This window comes from Delphinus delphis, chromosome 14 (assembly GCF_949987515.2).
Source record: "Delphinus delphis chromosome 14, mDelDel1.2, whole genome shotgun sequence".
In the NCBI taxonomy this organism is placed as follows: Eukaryota; Metazoa; Chordata; class Mammalia; order Artiodactyla; family Delphinidae; genus Delphinus; species Delphinus delphis.
In genome coordinates, this window is record NC_082696.1 from 395,725 (window position 1) to 412,242 (window position 16,518).

Here is a 16,518-nt window from a genome sequence, read left to right on the forward strand (position 1 = left end):
CTGTACTGTCTTAGGGCGTGAGACACAGCACAGCTGCGATGGGGTGCTTGGTGGAAACACCACCTATTTGCTGTTAGTTTGCTGTTATTTCCCCAGACTAGTGGTTTTCAAACTTCACTGTGCAGAAGAACCAGCTGCCAAAATTGTAAAAAATACATTTCGTGGGGTCTGTATGCAGAAATTCTGCTTTGCTAGGTAAAGTACCTAGGAGTCTGCACTGAACAAACTAGAGCCTGGGATAAGCAGGGCACCTGTGAGCCCCATGCTTTGGAAAGCACATCCCTAGAACTATTAAACAGAAATTCCTAAAATATTAAAATTCTACTAAATTTGTGTTTTATTCCTACATTTCATATATATGTTTAAATTATTAAAATCAAAGAGAAGAAAAACTTCTCACTCATTTACCCAAGTCACCATCAATGGCAGCACGAGTCTGGAGGAAGACACAGCAGCCCTGCTCCTTCTGCCCAGAGGGGCCAGGCCTGGGCTGGGCCAGGTCCTGCCAAGAGCAGCAGCTGTGACTTTCTGTAGGTCCTGTGGCTGTAAGGCATCCTCAAGTGCAAGGACGGCTGGACCTAACCGTCCCACAGCTTCACTAAGAAAACAAAACTCACTAACCAAATGGTATCAGAATTAAGTGACTCAAAAAAGGAAGTTCTTCCCCTTTTCTGTTTATGCTTCTCACAATGTCATTCAATATTCTCAGGTGTGTATTTCCCACCATCAGAAGTGAAACAGCCCAGCAAGTCACTTGCATTTCTGATATGGCTGAAGTGTTCCTTCCTCCCCAAAATACTTTTTCATTATTTATTAAATCATCTTTTCCCTTGGAAGAAAGAAAATGAAGGTAATTTTGTTTTGGCGAAAACAAAAAAAACCAACGGCACTAGTCTTTAAGATAGAAATATTATTCCAAGAGAATCACAGGGTCAGCTATTCCTTCTTAGAAACACGCTTTTCCGGAAAACAATCATCTTGCAGGGGTCTGCAAATAGCAGCCTGTGGGCAAAATCCAGCTCATTGTCTGTTTTTGTACAGCCCATAAACTATTAATGACTTTCACATTTTTTAAATAGTTGAAAATAGCAAAGTAAAAAGATTTCACAATACGAGAAAATTGTGTAACTCTGCCAGAAAAGATCAAGGGTAGCCCTTACACTTTACCCAGAGTTCCATGGGCAGCTGGGATGTTCCAAAGAACAGTCCAGAGATCTCAGCAGGTGACCTGGTCTGTAGGTCACCAACTACGATACACTGCCTCTGAAACACATCAGCTTCAAAAACCAAATTCTGTCACTTGGCAAAGGTTTTTGCCTGAATCCGTGGACAGACAGGAAAGTCTCAAGGCTTTTCGGAGCAACCGAGCCCTGGAGGGGCACGCAGACGGACAAGGGAAGTGGTCATTTCTGTGAATGACAACTTGGAAGACCATCGGAGATGCCTGGGAGGACCCACCCCAGGGTGGAGGCTGCTGGATGCCTCACTAGTAACAAAGCGATGGTCCGGAGTGTGCTTTTACAGCTATAAGTGCACGAGTCAATGAACACACTCCTCCACTCTAAGCCACGGCATTTCTGTGTGCTTTCTATACGGAAATAATGTAATCGCTGGGTTTTAGAGTTATCCTATGATTATTTTCCTTGCATGTTCCTAGGGTAAGAAACCATAAAACTGGTCTGTGTGCACTCTGAGAACGAGAGAGGTGACACTTCCAGAAATTAACCTGCATACACTGTGTGTCTCAAGTTTACTTATGAAGGTTTTAATTCATAAGTCTGATTTAAATGAATATTTATTTAGCATTCTGTTTGAAAGAGCACCGCTGGCCAAAAAAAGACAAAATAAAAAACGCTGACTACTCACATGCAAACTGAATCTTTATTCTGGTTGGATAAACTTCAGTAGCTTATTTACAATAAGTAAAAAAATTCATTCAGATATAAACGGACTAGAATGAGTTGACATCTCAATATATTAAACTCTAAACTTCCATGGATGAGCTAATTTCATGCTTGCAAAATGACAGTGTTATACTGCTTCTACCTAATACATTCAAAATATAGTGAATTAGGTATAAAAAGCAGTCAGTGCAAAATTCAACCACTGGCTTGTGACTCATACGTGTATTTGTAACATTTAGTTGACAAAGCTTCCAATTATCTTTACAAATGGAAGAAAAACACGACTGAGGTTTTAAATCCATTTATTCTAATCCACAACATCAGGGAGGTGACTTCAGAGGCTGGGGCCCTGACAGCATCTCCTCACGAGGAGCACATGCTCTCACCCACAGAGCAGGTTGGTGACCTCCAGTTACCACCCACAGAAACCTCCAAGATGTGACAACACTTTTTTCACCTGTATTAACAAGTGTCAAGATGGAAACCTTCAACAGTACATGTTAAGAGGAGCTGAAACAAGAAAACTTCACTATAGTTGTTTACCAAATGATGGAAGGAGTCAAATATAGCCCCTTCTTGTCATAAAATATACCACTCCACCTCATTTCATTTTATAAAATAGTCTTCTAAGATGATCTGCAAGATTCTAGTGAGTCAAACATCTTTACATAGCCAAGAAATACTAAGTTTACTCACTGATTCTCGAACAACACTTTAAAAAAATCATTCTATTGGGTTGGCCAAAAAGTGCCCTCAGTTTTTAAGTAAAAATGAAAGACACATTATTCATTTTCACCAAGAACTTTATTGAACAATGTATTCACCCTTTTGTTCCACTACCTTCTGCCATCTTTCAGGCAACTTCATAATCCCATCTTCCCCAAACTTTTTATCTTTTTGAGCAAAGAACTGTTCCAGGTGACTTTTACAGTCTTCCAGGGAATGGAAATTTTTTCCATTAAGAGAATTTTGTAAAGACCAAAATAAATGGAAATCCAAAGGTGCAATGTCTGGTGAATACAGAGGATGAATCAGAACTTCCCAGCCAAGCTGTAACAGTTTTTGCCTGGTCATCAAAGAAACACGCGGCCTTGCGTTATCCTGATGAAAGATTATGCATTTTCTGTTGACTAATTCTGGATGCTTTTCGTCGAGTGCTGCTTTCAGTTGGTTTAATTGGGAACAGTACCGGTTGGAATTAATCGTTTGGTTTTCCGGAAGGAGCTCATAATAAAGGACTTCCTTCCAATCCCACCATATACACAACATCACCTTCTTTGGCTGAAGACTGGCATTTGGTATGGTTGGTGGTGGTTCATTTTGCTTGCCCCACGATCTCTTCCGTTCCACATTATTGTACAGTAACCACTTTTCATCACCTGTCACAATTTGTTCTAAAAACGGAATGTTTTCATTACATTTCAGTAGAGAATTACATGTGGAAATACGGTCAAGAAGGTTTTTTTCGCTTAACTTATGTGGAACCCAAACATCCACATAACCAGCTGGTGCAAATCATTTTCAGCTCTTGACTTGGATATTTTGAGCATGTCGGCTGTCTCCTGCATGGAATAACGTTGATTGTTCTCAGTTCATGTCTCGATTTGATCGCTACCAACTTCACCTGGTCTACCCGACCGTGGAGCGTCGTCCAGCGAGAAATCTCCAGCACGGAACTTCGCAAACCACTTTCGACACATTCCATCAGTCACAGCACCTTCTCCATACACTGCACAAATCTTTTTTTGCATTTCGGTTACATTTTTACCTATCTTGAAATAATAAAGCAAAATATGCCAAAATGTTGCTTTTTTTCTTCCATCTTCAATGTTAAAATGGCTACACAAAAATTCACCAATTTTGGTAAGTCTTCTATTAAACGCATGCTGATGTGACAGCTGTCACATACGATCTAACAGAACTGTTTTGAATGAAGTTAAAGACAACTAAGTGCTACTAGAGCCACCTTACGGAAAAAACGAATGAACTTTTGGCCACCCCAACAGACACACAAATTACCAATTAGATACGTGCAATCAGCTTTCCTAGGTTTGTAAAATAAGGATATGCTTATTATGACTAAAAAATGGCTCTGTGAAGAAAAAAGAAATCATCTACACTTTGTCTAAAGAAGAATCTCCAGTTCTAGAGCTAGAAAGCTATTTCAAATGCTTCCCTGTTATGTGGTCCAAGACACCACAAAATGCAGAACATCCGTAAGTGAAGTGTGATGAATGAACAAACACACATGGACGCAAGGATCCTGTAAGGGTCGTCTGGGGAAAGGAAGCGAAGTTTCAAGGTACACCCTTCTTGTGTTACCAGGAACATCATGACATATTGTGATATCTATACAATTATAAACGTCATCTAGCGAGTGCATCTGGACGTGTGTATATGTGCACACACGTTAAGATGGGGATGTGGATGGAATATATGCATGTAAATGAGCTCCATGAATAACATATACTAGGAATGAAATTAATTTTTCTCCTCCCTGGCTGGTCATTTATAATTCTTTCCCCCTTGTAACTCTTACCTAATTTTTAGGTAATCTTTATAATTTTTCTGCTCCCCTTCTGTCTCCTTTCCACTTTGTTAAAAAACATCTGATTTATTTTTTATTTCCACCATTTAAGAAAGCAAGTGTTAAATCACGTGTGCTGTTAGAGGAAAAAGTCTTTTTTTCTACATTGGCCACTACATGGGGAGACTCACTGAAAATGTAACATCCATGATACCAACCTAATGGCACCATCTCAGGAGAACAGGAAGGATCAGACACGGTCTCCCCTAGAGCAACAGCTCTAGCAGCGCCGCTGGCCTGGCTGGAAAGGATGGCTTTAATCAGGCAGCAAGGACACCTTGCACCTGTGCACAAGGGGCCTGCCAAGGTGAGGATCAAGCAGCAGGAGTCCACTGGTTTTACTCCCACATGTCAGGGTGAGGTTGGAAAACACCTGAGACAGGAATTAGCTAGTCCATTTTCCAATTTAGTCTAAAACCACTTGGCATTTTTCCTCATGGATATAGAAAGCTATTTACATAAAAATCTTGTCATCTTGTATCACTACTAACATAAGCATGAACAGAGTAATTCATCTAAACCACCTGCAACAAAAGTTCAAGATCCCATTTCCAGTTTCCTAGTGATGGCAGACGTGCCGTCCCCAGCTCCTTCTGGAAGCAGAGTCCCAACTGCAGTCTGGGTGTGCCACACGCACAAACCTGTGGTTCACAAGACCCAGAAGCAGCCTCTCTGATAAATGAATGACTTCTAGAGCTTATTAAAGCCTTATATGGAGTGGTTTCTAAAATTAACTCATAATAATGGATAACCAAATATTCTCCATAATTCAAATGAGGAAAAGAACTATCACAATCACTTTCCACATTATTTTTGGAAAGATCCTATAAAACGAAAATTACATATATAGCAGAACATTTCTGGGAAACGGTTTTGGCTATCCTTTAAAAATACTTCTTGCTGTAAAACCAAATGTCAATTCATCTTAATTTGTTTTTGTGATAAGCACCTTTTTAGGTCTGAGTATATCACTCACCAACTGAGAGAGTAAGGAAATATTCCTTCAACTTCTCTCCCTATACAATTCCACTTATAAGAAAAATGTTTTGCAGTGTTCAATCCTTATTTGGTAAATTATAGGCTTGAGTGATAGAAAATAATAGTGACTTAAGAGAATTTAATACATACAAAAACGGAATATAAAAGTTTTGAAAAGTATTTGTTTTCCAAAACATAACGAGGGCCACTAAAATAAACCCTAAAGCCCTCTTCTTCAGTTGTCTGTATGTAAAACACTATCTGCTACAAGCATGCTTGACCTTTTTCAGATACTAAGAACTCACAGGAAGGAAGGATTTACTTCAACTAATTTTTAGGAGAACTTTGTTTTTTCCTCCCCTCCCATTATGTTTTAAGATACCTCCCTTGAAAAACCTTTTTTTCCAGTTAAAATAACTTTTCTTTGCCTCCCCTCCCCAGTTCCTCAAGCCCACTTTCAGTGGTGGGAGCAAGACGAGAACTGACTCAAACAGAGTAGCAAGAACCCAGCCTTGTTAGTTGGGTGGGTTTCACTGAGTGACGGCCAGGCGTCAGGTCCTGGGGCCCCACCCATGACGACCTTTCTTCCCCCCCCACCCCCCGATTCGGCAGACTGGCCCCGGGAAAATCGGTGTAACGCCCTTTCCTCAGGTGTTTTAGAACTTTATTAGATACACTGCTCTGGGGCCCAAGGTAGAAATGAAAATTAGTATGTGTACAGTTCTGGAAAAGTATGTTTCCACAGAGATCAGTACTGGACTTGCATCACATCAACAAATCAATGATTTATTTCAATCAGGGCTGTCTGTACCTGGAATGCTCATCTGCAGAGGCCTGACGAGGTCCGGCTGCCTCAGTGGGTTCCCAGAGTACACAAACCACTCCTTGACAGTGGGGCAGGTGCTGGTACCACCTGAGTAAAGACAGCTGCATCAGTGGACATGCGTGAGTGCCAATTCATCACCAGGCTAACACTGCACCAGACCCACCTTGGCCAGGACCAACTCCACGCTGGTGAGCACAGTGAGTTCTCACATCCAAGGTCACTGAGAGGCCTTGGGCTTCCAGCAGTGGGCCCCCTACCCTCTGATCTGACGGCCATCCGTTCATTCCAACAGGAATGATAACCTTGTCGGGGAGGATGGCAGGATCACCCGGGTAAGTGATTACCAGGCAGAGAGGCAGCCACGGAGATGACTCCTGCAGCATTCTGCCTTCCTTCCTTCCCACCCTCCCACCATTCCAGAAAACACTTACAGAGAACTGGAGAAATAGGACAGTCCTTTCTGTTCTTAAATTCACTACCTTACACAACTATCAAGACTACTGTTATGTCAGACAATTCAGAAAGCTGATAGAAATAATCTAGAATTAAAGGCCTTTCTGTCTGTTGCTGGATTATTAATTGCTACAGAAGTTCAGCTGGCTTGCATTCTTGTACCAGCCTCAGCAAAGCGGAGGTGGCGGAAGCCTGTCCTACTCAGCGTTCTCGCTCAGCCTCTCCAAGCCATCAGCGTCTGGCTCCCCTGCGGCCTCCAGACCCTGTCCCCCCCAGGGCCCTCACCACACCAGCCCTGGACTGGGGCCCACAAGGGGAACTCTTGGCCTTCCCCCTTCACGCTGGCACTGCCCTGGTGAAAGCAGGCTCCTCTTCAGTCTCATCCCCTTTCAAGCCATTCTCCATGTCAATGGGGCTTTTGGGGTTTTGCTTTTTTAAAAATGAAAATCTGACCAGGTCGGTCACTCTTTCTAATTAGGATTCCCCAACAGCTGCCCAGGGACCAGAAGCAAGTGCGGATCTCGGAGCCCAGCAACTGCCCAGGGCCCCTGAGTTGCTCTGGGGGTGGTGACCGGTTCCCGGGCGGCTGACACTGCTGGTCTGGGGACCCTGGAGAACCACAGCTCCGGCTCACGCGCCGTGCTCCACTCAGCGGCAGCCCCCCAGATCCCCAGGCTCACCTTGTCTTTTCTTACCTCTGCATTTGGTCTGCACTCTCTTCTCTGCCCGCCCCCCCACTCCCCGCAGAGGCCCACTTCCCTTGATGGGCACTTGGTGAACTCCCCCTTTCCCTTTCCCTCACTCTCAGTTAGGCATCAGTCCCTCTAGTGTGGGGCCAGCACCTCCCCCTGCACCCCCCAGCACCCCATGCCTCCCTCCCCTAGTTCTCTGGCCAGAGTCCCGCATATGCCTGCAATTTTCCCGCGGCTGCCCACCCTAACTGTGAGTTCCCCAGAGCAAGAACTGTGTCTTCTTCATATAAAACAAAGCCCAGAGCAGATATTCATTAACTGTTAAGTTTAATGAGCAAATTCATCTCAGTCTAAATTTCACGCATACCAAAAAATTTTTAAAAAGAAAGAAAATATGAGAAGTATTCTTGATGTTGTTAAAAACAAAACAATCCACTTTCTATATAATCCTCTTGGCCTAGGTTTCCATTACATTAAAAAACAGCCAGGGGGCTTCCCTGGTGGCGCAGTGGTTGAGAGTCCGCCTGCTGATGCAGGCGACACGGGTTCGTACCCCGGTCCGGGAGGATCCCACATGCCGCGGAGCGGCTGGGCCCGTGAGCCATGGCCGCTGAGCCTGCGCGTCCGGAGCCTGCGCTCCGCAACGGGAGAGGCCACAACAGTGAGGGGCCTGCGTACCGGAAAAAAAAAAAAACAGCCAGGGCTTCCCTGGTGGTGCAGTGGTTGAGAGCCCGCCCGCCGATGCAGGGGACACGGGTTTGTGCCCCGGTCTGGGAGGATCCCACATGCCGCAGAGCGGCTGGGCCCGTGAGCCATGGCCGCTGAGCCTGCGCGTCCGGAGCCTGTGCTCCGCAACGGGAGAGGCCACAGCAGTGAGAGGCCCGCGTACCGCAAAAAAAAAACAAAAAACAGCCAACTGAGTGAATACTGTCCTACTCATGCCAAGAGACAAACTTTAGGAGGTTTAGTAACTCACACTCAACCGCTGCCATTGATGAACCTAGCCTGCCGATTGACTCCTTGGGAATCACTAAAACATTCACAAAACCGCACTTCACACCGCGTGCAAGTGACCATCTTTCATCTAAAACTGTTCACAGCACAGAGGTTCAGAGTTGACACCTCAAAGTTTTAATTCTAAGTAACACACAAAGAAAGTAAAGATAGGTTCACATTGGGCACTGGTATCCTTTATTTAAAAACACCTGATAGGGGCTTCCCTGTGGTGCAGTGGTTAAGACTCCGCCTGCCAATGCTAGGGGACACGGGTTGGAGCCCTGGTCCAGGAAGATCCCACATGTCGCGGAGCAACTAAGCCCGTGCGCCACAACTACTGAGCCCGCGTGCCACAACTACTGAAGCCCGTGCGCCTAGAGCCCATGTTCTGCAACAAGAGAAGCCACCACAATGAGAAGCCTGCGCACTGCAATGAAGAGCAGGCCCCCGCTCGCCGCAACTAGAGAAAGCCTGTGCGCAGCAACGAAGGCCCAATGCAGCCAAAAAATAAATAAATGAATAAAAATTAAAGAAATAAAAAAAAATAAAAACACCTGACAGACCTTCTGTTATTTCCTTTCTTGTTAAGACCCAGGGAAGTCATCTTTTGGACAAATATTCCAAGAGAAATGCCACACAGCATCAGTCGTTCAGCTGCAATCCAGGAGGAAACAGCTGCCCATCGAGAGAGCCCAATAGGAGCTGTGAGCTCACCTCTGCGTCAGGCCCGGCAGAGAAACAGGCCCAAGGCCAGCACCAACAGCAAGATCTCTCTTCCCTCAAAATTTAGACCACCACTGATGCCCAATCCCCTCTTTCCTCATTATTTAGACCAGCACTGACACCAAATTCCCTCTTTTCTCCATAATTTAGACCATTGAGGGTTAAGTGAATATTAATTACAAAGTATTTCTTAATTAACAAAAGAAGGGAAGCTTTTGCTTTTACAATAAAATGGTTAACTGACATCTGATGAGTTTAACTGACTAGGTCTCAGCACAACAAACTATGTTGCTTAAAATGCAGTACTTACAGCTATCTACTCACAGAGCCTTGAATAGGAAACTCTTAATTTTCAAATAAAATTAACTAGCCAGAGGATAAAAGTTCAATCAGAACTGCTGATCTGAAGTTTCATTCCCTAAACAACATTTGATAAATTGTGGGGAAGGATACAGGAAAAGAGGGATAAAAACAAGCATCTTCTCTGAAGTGGAGGGCAGGTGTCTGCAGGTTCTTCTGCGTCCTGCCCTCACCTGGTGAGCTGCCCGGTGACAGAGACCCTCGATACGCCTTTGTTTCCTCCTTCTGCCAGAAGAGGGTAAAAAGGCGGTGCAGAGCAGCTAGAAAATGCTATCAACATGGCAGAGTAAGTCTGCAGTCTGGATAAGGTCTCTGTCCAGACCTAAACATTCATTTGGAAGCATTTTCACTGTTAATTCAGACTATGCCTACCACAGACACAGTTACAGCTCCCCACTCCTAAAAGCCACAGCCGGATGCAAAGTGTTACCTGAAATCTTCTTAAAATAAAAATAAATGCCTTTTGCTTGAAAATGCTATAGTTCAGCACATTCTCTGGGGTACCACATAATTTCAGAGGTTTTAATCTGGTATGCACTTTGAAACAACAGCAGAAATGTTTGCAATAATTTGGTTTGTCTGAATTAAAATAATCTTCTTAAATACCTACACATCAAGAAAAAGAGAAGAGGAAATTGAGTTTGGTAATTCCTAAAAGAAAAGGTTGATTTTCTCATTTGAACTTTCAATTTGCTAGGCTCTGAGTTCAAACGAGCAAAGTAAAAACTCAAGTAAAATTTCTTTGCTAGTTTTACTCTCTATTCACGCTATAACATTTTACACGGAAAACAGAAAAGTAGCATAATCAAACTTGTTCTTCTGCTATTCCCAAAGGACAGACACATTATACTGCTTTATAAAAGCTTCTAGTATAACTAAGACATTTTCCCCTGGGAGCAAAACTGTGGAACTGTCTACATGCCCAACCGCTCTCCCATAAAAACTCTTGATTATGCCAACACACACTCCCAGCAGTGCCCACTCCTCTCACACAACCTGGAGGGTCTGTGAGCACTGGGAGGGGAAAGAGAACGAGCAGAAGCAACGTCAACTTTAACCGCTCAAGTACTGTACTTTCAAGTTTGATAACAATCCTCCAGGCTTTAAAAAGTATACATATGTCCTTATGATCCTGTAATATTTTTTATATTGCTGGTTTAATCTGTAATTATGTGTGGCTTTAGTCCTTAAAAATACAGAAAAACTCCCCATTCTTTTTTGTATACATTTGAAAAAAAAAGTCACCTTTTAGGTCAACCTCTAGGACTTGGATGAGCTGATGGCCTGTAGGCGCTTTGTAAAGGTGCCACACGGATGACATGACTCCCTAACCGCCCATCACAAGACTATCATTCTCCTGCAACTCCCATGGATTCCCAGAATGTCTGCTAAGTGAAAACGAGGAGAGAATGACAAGGAAAAAGGACAGTTAACCTTAATTGTTGAAGACTGCCATAGGCGTGGGCTCTTCTCCAGAGCTGCAAACCAGTGAGACAAGAGCAGGAGGGCAGAGCAGAATCTGCCTTCTTGCATCTTTCTGAGTTCCTTCTGTTTCCTAAAATATATCAAGTTTTATGGTGATTTAACCTAATCTTATCATTAGGGAGACTAAAAAACGGAGACAGAGTTAAAATCAGCGGTAAGAATGGGTATGAAGCCAAGGATGGGCTGAGGTCTGAGTTGATTTCAGGGTTTCTCCCTACTTTTGGCCATGATGCCATTGAGCTGTCTAAATACCATATATTCAACTATATAAAATACATGTAAGAGTGACAGCGACCAACCACTCCCTAAAGAGGCACCCTGCAACATTCCAGATGAACTGGAGTATCCAACAGATCCATTACCCAAATCTTGCCCATAATTAGGAGCTCTGAAGTATGAAGCCATCAATTCGGTGCTGTGCTTTGGCTCAGACCTCCAGCGTCCACAGCTGTGCACCTGCAGGAGCCCTAGTGCTGAGAGTCGATGACCGTGGAGTTAAAGGCAACTTTGATTCTAAACTCCAAACGAGTGGGCTCCTGCCTGCCAGTCAGACAGGGCTTAGAGACAGCTGCTTACCTAGTGGGATTTGAGAGGCCATCGCTCTCCCTCCCATGTCCGAAATTCAACCATTAGGGTAATCCTTTTCTAAGGAATGCCTTGCTAAATGCAAGTACTCCTGAAAAGGTAACTTTTTTTTTTTTTTTTTTTTGCGGTACGCGGGCCTCTCACTGCTGTGGCCTCTCCCATTGCGGAGCACAGGCTCCGGACGCGCAGGCTCAGCGGCCATAGCTCACGGGCCCAGCCGCTCCACGGCATGTGGGATCCTCCCGGACTGGGGCACAAACCCGCGTCCCCTGCATCAGCCGGCGGACTCTCAACCACTGCACCACCAGGGAAGCCCAAAGGTAACATTTTAAACACACACTCAACACACATAATATCGGTCACCTAACTCACCTGAGAAATCTGCCAGGTGTGGCAAAATGCCCCCTGAACAGTCCCTGCTCCCTCAGCCTAGTGGGGAGGAAGGCCACCGGACAACACCCATGTGAACAGGGTGCAAGTACGAACTGTAATAAGCTTAAGAATGAAAAGCACAAAGCTTCTTCAGAGGAAATCAATTTTGATGATGGCATAAGGGAGGAATCTGGGGGAGTTGGTTTTCAAGGGCATGAGGGACAAAGAGAACTGGTCAGAAGGATGGGTCATTTGTAAACATGTGGATGGACCTAGAGTCTGTCATACAGAGTGAGGTAAGTCAGAAAGAGAAAAATACCGTAGATTAACGCATATATGTGGAATCTAGAAAAATGGTACAGATGAACGTATTTCCAGGGCAGGAATAGAGACGGAGACGTAGAGAATGGACATGTGCACACAGGGGTGGAAGGGGAGGGTGGGACGAATTGGGAGATTAGGACTGACATATATGCACTACCATGTGTAAAAGAGATAGCTAGTGGGAACCTGCTGTATAGCACAGGGAGCTCAGCTCAGTGTTCTGTGATGACCTAGATGGGTGGGATGGGGGGTGGGAGGGAGGTCCAAGAGGGAGGGGATACATGTATATGTATAGCTCATTCACTTCGTTGTACAGCAGAAACCAACACAACACTGTAAAGCAATTACACTCCAATAAAAAATTTAAAAAAAGGATGGTCTGAGCCAGAAAAATAAATTTTGTATTTTTCAACATGGATTTGGTTTTTAAAGCAATGCAAGTGAATGAAATCACCTGTGGATAAAGGGGGCAAACCCAGCTTTGATGGCCTCCCACCAACAGAGCCACTGAGAACAGGAGCCAGGCCAGCAACCTGAGGCTTCCAGCAGGAATTCGACGGTCCAGGAGGAGCTTCAGGACGGAGAAGAGAAAGGCCCTGATGGAGAGAGGAAGGAGAGAGGGACACTTCTCCAAAAAAGCTGAGGTTGGAGTGGTGAAATGTTACCCAAATGCAGCAAAAACAAACCAGGAAGTAGAAGATGAAGAAACAGAACATCAGACCAGGAAGTGCAACATCTCTTAGCAGTTCCAATAAAGGAAAACGGACATATGGATGGGAGAAAAATGTATAAACATGCAGGATAAAACTCTCCAAGGGGAAAACAGTCACAAAAAAGGAACAAGAACCACACTAGCACTCAACGCCGTCAGCACCCGGAACACTAGAGGAGGGTGGGGTTGGCTGAGACAGGGCGGTCGTGCTGATGACTCTTCCCTCTCCAACAACTCTAGAAGCCACCGCCTTCTCCAGTGGACACTTTTTACCCTGAGGCACCGTGCAGACAGCAACCTAGGGCGGAAGAGCCTGGCAGAAGAAGCCACTCTCTGAGAGGACGAGGCTGTCGTGACAGCAGGGGCTGCAGGCAGAACCAGGAGCTGGTGGCGTGCAGAGACGGCTCCAGAAGTCTGCAGAGGAGCATGCTCGAGGTCCTGGCGGGTCCAGGGCAAAGCTCAGTGAGGCCAGACAAGACAACCATGGGGAACCCTGCTGACCGACCCGGGGGCCCCTGCGGCCAGTGTGCAGAGACGTTGTCAAACACCGGCACTAGGGTGACAGCCCAGGAAGGCCCAGCCTCAGGAGCAGGGCCACTCTACCTCCTGAAATTCCCTATAAGGCAAGCCCTGAAAGGATTAGGTAAATGAACTGCCCGACAGGACAGAAATCAAGACCCTTCACAGATCCAAAATCTTCTAGAATACAATAAAAAATACTGGACATCAGAATAAGCAGAAATATGTGGACCCATTATAAGGAGGAAAAGTCAATAAACAGACACAGGCCCAGCAATGACAGGGATGATGGAATTAGTAGACAAGGACTTGAAAACAGCTACTGTGAACAAGTTTAAGGATTTAAAGGAAAACATGAAGACAGGGAAGAAAGAAATGGAAGATTGTTTTAAAAAACTGAAAAACACAATATCTGAAATGACAATTTCACCGGATGGGTTACCAGCAGATTAGACACTGCAGAGGAAAGACACTAGAAATGCGAAAATGACAACAAGAGTGACCCGAATTGAATCACAGAGAGAAGAGGCATAAAAACAAGCCTTGGTGCCTGAGGGACACTGTGAGGTGTGAACCAGGCACGTAACTGAAGGCCCAGAGTGATAGGTGAGAGAGATAGAAAAAGTTGAGCACCGTTTCATGAAATGTTGTTTTCTAAGTCAATAGGGAATAGAAATGGACCCAAAGAGCTCAAGAGTTGCAAGCAGAATAAACAGAGAGGAAACGACTCCAAAGCTCAGCTTGAACAGTGGCTGAAAACCAGCAATCAAGAAGAAACCCTAAGGACAGCCAGAGAAACACACACTTGCAATCCGTGGACACAACAGTCAGAAGGACAATCGTCAACTCATGAGAAACACAAGCCAGAGACAACAGAATGACACTCTGAAAGTGCCCAACAAAAACACCTAAAATTCTACATCCAGCAGAATTATATTTCTGAAATAAAGAGCAGCAGAGGGCTTCCCTGGTGGCGCAGTGGTTGAGAGTCCGCCTGCCGATGCAGGGGACACGGGTTCGTGCCCCGGTCCGGGAGGATCCCACATGCCACAGAGCGGCTGGGCCCGTGAGCCATGGCCGCTGAGCCTGCGCGTCCAGAGCCTGTGCTCCGCAACAGGAGAGGCCACAACAGTGAGAAGCCTGCGTACCAAAAAAAAAAAAAGAGCAGCAGAAATGGTGCACACAGAAGACCTCATCTCACCTATTAACTCCTTTAAAAGACAAATGACTGGGACTTCCCTGGTGGCACAGCGGATAAGAATCTGCCTGCCAATGCAGGGGACACAGGTTCAATCCCTGGTCTGGGAAGATCCCACATGCCGAGGAGCAACTTAGCCTGTGCGCCACGACTACTGAGCCTGAGCTCTAGAGCCCGCGAGCCACAACTACTGAGCTTGTAAGCCACAACTACTGAGCCCATGTGCCACAACTGCTGAAACCCGCAAGGCCTAGAGCCCGTGCTCCCCAACAAAAGAAGCCACCACGATGCAAGAAGAAGCCCGCACACTGCAACAAAGAGTAGCCCCAGCTCGCCACAACTACAGAAAGCCTGCATGCAGCAACAAAGACGAACGCAGCCAAAAAAATAAATTATTCTTAAAAAAAAAAACAAAAAAACAACTGACTGTTCAAAGGAAGGGTTGGAAAACTTGGCTCATAGGCCAAATCTGGCTTGCTTGCTTTTATACAGTCTGAAAGCTAATAATGCTTTTCATATTGTTTTAAATGCCTGGAAAATTATCAAAAGAAGAATTTTCTGTGACACAGACCGATGACATAAAATTCAAATTTTGTGACATGGGAAAACTAGACAAAGCTTCACTAGCACAGCCACACCCTTCTGGATGTAGGTCCATGGCACTTGGCTCAGCAGGGCTCAGCAGTTGTTACAGACTGTGGGGCCCTCAAAGCCTAAAATATTTATTATCATCTGGTCCTTCACAAAAAAGTTTGCCAACCCATGGTTTAAAATAAAAATAAGAATTGTGTGTTATGGGATTTAAAACATATACATAATCTCAAAAGGTTACCTACTATGTTTCCACTTATGTGACATTCTCAAAATGACCAAAATGTTGAGTTGGAGGACAGACTAGTGGTCACCAGGGGACAGGGACAGAGGGCAGGGTACAAAGGGGCAGCATGAGAGAGTTCCCCTGTGGTGATGGACCATTCCTGTACCTTGACATGGGATAAAACTGCATAGAACTATACACATACCAAATGAATGGGTGGACAAAATGCTGAAAAGTGAATAATGTCTATGATCTAGTTAATAGTACTGTACCAATGTCAAATTCCTGGCTTTGATATTGTACTTTATTTTATAAGATGTCATCTTTGGGGAAGCTGGATGAAGGGTACATGAAACCCTATGAGCTATTTTTTGCAACTCCCTTGAATATATAATCATTTTAGAAGTTTTAAAAATATACAGAATAGCAGGGAGAATGCAAGTACACTGTTGTAAGGTTTTTACAATCCACATTACGTGATATGATACGGAAGTCAAATTGTGACACGTTAAAGACATATATTATAAACCTTATAAAAACTGCTAAAAAAACAAGCAAACAAAAACAGGTAAATCTAATAATCCAAGTCCAATAATAAGCCAATACAAAACAAAATACTAAAAATTACTCAATTGATCCAAAAGAAGTCAGAAAAGGAGAAAATAAGGGAAAAAAGAACAGAGCAAAGAGCAAAATGAAGACTTAAACCCATGAAGACATTACATGTACTGTCAATAAGTACATTAAGTGTAAATGGCCTAAACAGTCCAATTAAATGACAGAGATTGAAAGACTGTATATGCTGCTTAAAAGAGACATACTTTCAATATAAAGAAATAGTTTAAAAGTAAAAGGACAGAAAGAAGATACACCATAGTCATAAGAAAAGTGGGGTGTGTATACTTGTATCAGACAAAGCCAGCTTCAACATAGGGAATATGATCAGATTTTCTAAAAAAGGGAAATCTCATAATGTTAAAGGAGCCA

The 16,518-nt window shown here is 44.2% G+C and overlaps 1 protein-coding gene across 9 annotated transcripts in view; it reads right to left on the bottom strand.

The window, feature by feature from the left end:
• FAM120B (family with sequence similarity 120 member B) overlaps positions 1-16,518 on the bottom strand; it is a 71,784-nt gene that overhangs the window by 35,500 nt on the left and 19,766 nt on the right. For all 9 annotated transcript variants that reach the window (XM_060029609.1, XM_060029601.1, XM_060029607.1 and 6 more), the window contains one exon: positions 6,281-6,382. In XM_060029609.1, the coding sequence (XP_059885592.1) occupies positions 6,281-6,382 (102 nt within the window). The remainder of the gene's footprint in view (positions 1-6,280; positions 6,383-16,518) is intronic.